Genomic DNA, 4,568 nt, shown 5'->3' on the forward strand with positions numbered 1-4,568 from the left:
TTCGTTGACAAGCTTTTGAGGGATTTATTTATATGATGGGTAGAAAATTGAATTGTATTACTTGATGTGGACAAGGCTTATATTCGCATTGGAAGATGCTTTGTGGATAATCCATTTTGTCCCTGTTTATCCCCAACACTAGAAAAATCAAATTGAATAATCAAACACAAGTCCATTCCAAAATGGAAAAAATAACAAATGAAATTTAGTTCACACAGGAGAAGTTAGGTCACCTTTTTGTTTGCATTCATTTGTCTTGGGATATGACGAGGTCTCAAAATTCTCATCGCAGAGGATCCCAATGTACTTGAGGAATATATGCTAAGAAAACCCATAATCCTTTGTACGAAGCTCTAATAATGTAAATTAGAAACATTTTTAGAAGAATAGGGTATCCAAGTTTCTTCGATTCCATCAACCGATTAAAGAATATAAATCAAATAATCAAACGTTCTAATTAACCATTACTTACTATGCATGGCATTTACTTTTGTTGTATCATTCAAATTCAGTGTATTCCCACACCTTATTCGTATCTTTGAATGATGATAAACGAATCTTAGCTTAGGTTTGAATTATATAGATTGCAACTCTATTATAACTCCTGCTAACATTTGATTTGTTTTCACAGATTAATAAATTGTTATTTTTATATTGATTAAAAAACACATTGATATATAAAAAAATATTTAAAATAATTGACACTATTACAAAAATAAAATACATAGATAACCCTTTTTTTTATCGCTTTAAAATTTCGGATAAAAAGAAGTTTTAATTTTACATAAATTTTAGAAACTAAATATATTTTAATATTTTTTATTTGCTATGAAATACTACTAGACTGATTATATCACACCCTAAATGGGTACGTTTTTCTTGGCAAAATGTTATCATAATTCAAGACTACTGTTGCACTAGACCTAACCTATTAATATGTTCAAATTATATGTTTGGAACATGTCAAAAACTCTTTGTATACACGTCGTTATTACTGTCCTTTATTGTAGTTTCTGCATCAAAGCCAACTTGAGACTTGTAGGAAAAAATGTTGTACTCTCTAAACCCAACCATGATTTGGGATGCACAAACAACAATATCTAAGCATGTACAATGTTAGGAAATTGAAACGAAGTTAAGAAATAAAGGAACATGATATCTTGAAGGGGATTCAAGAAAACTGGTTGGGACAATTAATAAAGAAGGAAAAAAGTGTGTAATTAAAGACAATTTCTTGAGACGGTACGTTTTGATTCCCATTGACACTGCTGTCTCATGTCTAATGCGTATGGCATCTTGCAAGCCTTCTCAACTACCAAAGGAGTAAGAATTAATCTAAAAGCCAAACATAGCATAAAATTTAAAAGCAGTCCAATAATAAAGACACATCAACGTGTTTTCCTAACCCCAAAAACACTGATTCTAGAGAATAAAAAGATACCCTTCTTAATCTCTCCGTCTTATTTGGAAACAATACACAAGAAAAATCTCTTATTATCACTTTGTCGGTCTTATTTATATATATACACACCATGTCACAAGACAAAGTTTGTGAGCTGTTTCCCAGGTAAAGCCAACAAACACAGAGAATATAGCAAACACTTTGTAATATGTTCGAGATCTATTGATCCTTCTTCTTTCACTTACAGCTTCAGATAAATGGAAGGTTCAGAGGAAGAAGAGCTTCTAAATCTTACTCTTTCGGTTGATGCAGGTGGAGAGAGGAGAAAGAAAGGAAGGGCAAGGGATGATGATACTAATTCTCTTGTTATTCCTATGAAGTCCAGTGAAGGGTATGAAGGGAAGATCTTTAGGCTGCTACAAATGAGGGAGCTGATGCTAAGAGAAGATCACAGAAGAAAAGGAGTGGTTGAAGATGGGAATAATGGTCTTCCTTTGATTCATTTGCTTCTTTCAACTGCCACTTCTATTGATGAGAGAAACTACTGTGCAACTCTTGAGAATCTGATTGAGTTGTATCAAACAGTTTCCCTAATAGGTGATTCAGTTCAACGTGTGGTGGCCTACTTTGCTGACGGTTTGGCTGCAAGGCTTCTCACAAGAAAGTCTCCTTTCTATGACATGGTCATGGAGGAACCAACAAGTGAGGAAGAGTTTCTTGCATTCACAGATCTCTATAGAGTCTCACCCTATTATCAATTTGCTCACTTCACAGCAAACCAGGCTATTTTGGAGGCCTATGAGGAGGAGGAAGAGAGGAACAACAAATCACTTCATGTCATTGACTTTGATGTCTCCTATGGCTTCCAATGGCCTTCTCTCATTCAATCACTTTCAGAAAAGGCAACCAGTGGCAACAGAATATCCCTCAGGATAACAGGTTTTGGGAACAACCTGAAAGAACTGCAAGAAACTGAGGCCAGATTAGTTAGCTTCTCCAAAGGGTTTAGTAACCAGCTAGTGTTTGAGTTCCAAGGGCTTCTAAGAGGCTCATCAAGGCTCATCAACCTGAGGAGAAAGAAAAATGAAACTTTGGCAGTGAACCTTGTTTCTTACTTAAACACTTTGAGTAGTTTCATGAAGGTCTCGGACACATTAGGCCTAGTTCATTCTCTTGGCCCCTCCATTGTGGTGTTGGTGAAACAAGAAGGTAGCAGGAGTCTGAAGACCTTCCTGTCAAGGTTCACTGAGTCTTTGCACTATTTTGCAGCCATGTTCGATTCACTAGATGATTGCTTGCCACTTGAGAGCACTGAGAGATTGAGGATTGAGAAGAAGCTTTTGGGGAAAGAGATCAAAAGCATGCTCAACTATGACATGGATGGTGTGGATTGCCCAAAGTATGAGAGGATGGAAACATGGAAAACAAGAATGGAGAATCATGAGTTTGTGGGAAGAAAAATTAGCTCAAAGTGTGTGATCCAGGCGAAGCTGCTTCTGAAGATGAGGACCCATTATTATCCTCTACAGTTTGAGGAAGAGGGTGGAAGTGGGGGTTTCAGAGTTTCTGAAAGGGATGAAGGAAGAGTTATCTCTTTGGGATGGCAAAATAGGTTTCTTCTCACAGTCTCAGCATGGCAACCAATTTGACAGAATAGATACTCCTTCATTCCTAGGTTCTAACTTTCATCATTTTGGTAAAAATCTGCACTCAAAATGATGAATTTTAACTTATATTTTTCTATATATATTTCTTTGGCTAAAATATGTTAACGTTGTTGACTAGAAATATATATATATATATATATATATATATATATATATATATATATATATATATATATATATATATATATATATATATATATATATAAAGAGCCTTTAGTACTTGCTAGATTGTCTAAGTAATTATTAAAGTAAATAGATGAAATATGCAAATGAAGTTGTTTCTCTGCTTCCCGAGATGGGTTCAATATGAAGAACCCTAATTTAATTTTCCTTTTTCTTTCTTCTTTTAGCTAAAAACAGAAAACCTTAGATTGAGCCATCAACACATCTATTTCCCAGAAGTATAAATGGATAACCATATATTTAAAAGTTTATATATATATATATATATATATATATATATATATATATATATATATATATATATATATATATATATATATATATATATATATATATATCTTGAGTACAGTAGTAGCCATAAAAAGCGCATGGCAAGTGCTCTTCTTGATGAAATAATTATGTGTACCTATATAAGTAATAGAAAATGTTATTGTGTTAAGATATCAGATTTATAAAAAGGAATATACAACGTTTGGTAAGATTTCATATAAAAGTATTAGTATTTGAAACTTATTTGTTGAGATTGTTTAGTAGCATTAAAGAATGCTTGTAGAGAGGTAAGTATAGTTCGCTCTCAGAGCATATAATTTATTGTTTACAAGGTAGGTGATGGATAACGTGTATATTAAATAAAGGAGGGGGAAATGTTCATTTTAGGATACTTTATATAGTAATTACACATTTTCAGAAATAAATTATTTAGTCATAAAACAATATACTAAATATAGTGATAATAGAATTAAGGGCGTATATATAAAATATGTGATGTTTTTTTAGTAATTAACATAACATTAATTCATCAAAGTTTTTTTAAATACAAAATAAAGTATGAAAAAATCTATCTATATAACGAATTATGAACATACAAAATATAAATAGGAAAGCCTAGTGATATTAAAACCCATATAACGTGTGATGTTGTTGGTAAGATAAGATAACAAATAACAAATAGCAAACAGAAATAAAATCCTGATCAAAATTATTTCCTACATAAATAATATACAAAACATTGGGATGAACAAATTAGAGGAAGAAAAAAACTCATAGACACCAAAACATTTTAATATTATAGAGAAAATTGTAGAAAATAACAATAGGAGACATACAATAAAAATACAAAAAGAATATCTCAATTTATTTTATTAGCCAATGTTATATGAATAAATAGCATAAGGTTTACAACAACTAAAAAAACACATAAATAAGTTAAACTGTCAAAATTACTTTTGACTTAATTCGTCACACTTTTCCTTAATTGAAAGTTGTGTTAATATGCACAACACCAATAAATTTTCTCAAAAATTTAAACATTTCAA

At 31.8% G+C, this 4,568-nt stretch overlaps 1 protein-coding gene across 1 annotated transcript; it reads left to right on the top strand.

The window, feature by feature from the left end:
* Positions 1 to 1,330: 1,330 nt before the first annotated feature.
* On the top strand, positions 1,331 to 3,155 carry LOC108344343 (GRAS family protein RAM1). The gene has a single exon (XM_017582798.2). The coding sequence runs from the start codon at positions 1,660 to 1,662 to the stop codon at positions 3,049 to 3,051; it is 1,392 nt and encodes a 463-aa protein (XP_017438287.1). The 5' UTR covers positions 1,331 to 1,659; the 3' UTR covers positions 3,052 to 3,155.
* The last annotated feature ends 1,413 nt before the right edge of the window (positions 3,156 to 4,568 follow it).

Source organism: Vigna angularis, chromosome 8 (assembly GCF_016808095.1).
Source record: "Vigna angularis cultivar LongXiaoDou No.4 chromosome 8, ASM1680809v1, whole genome shotgun sequence".
Lineage (NCBI taxonomy): Eukaryota > Viridiplantae > Streptophyta > Magnoliopsida > Fabales > Fabaceae > Vigna > Vigna angularis.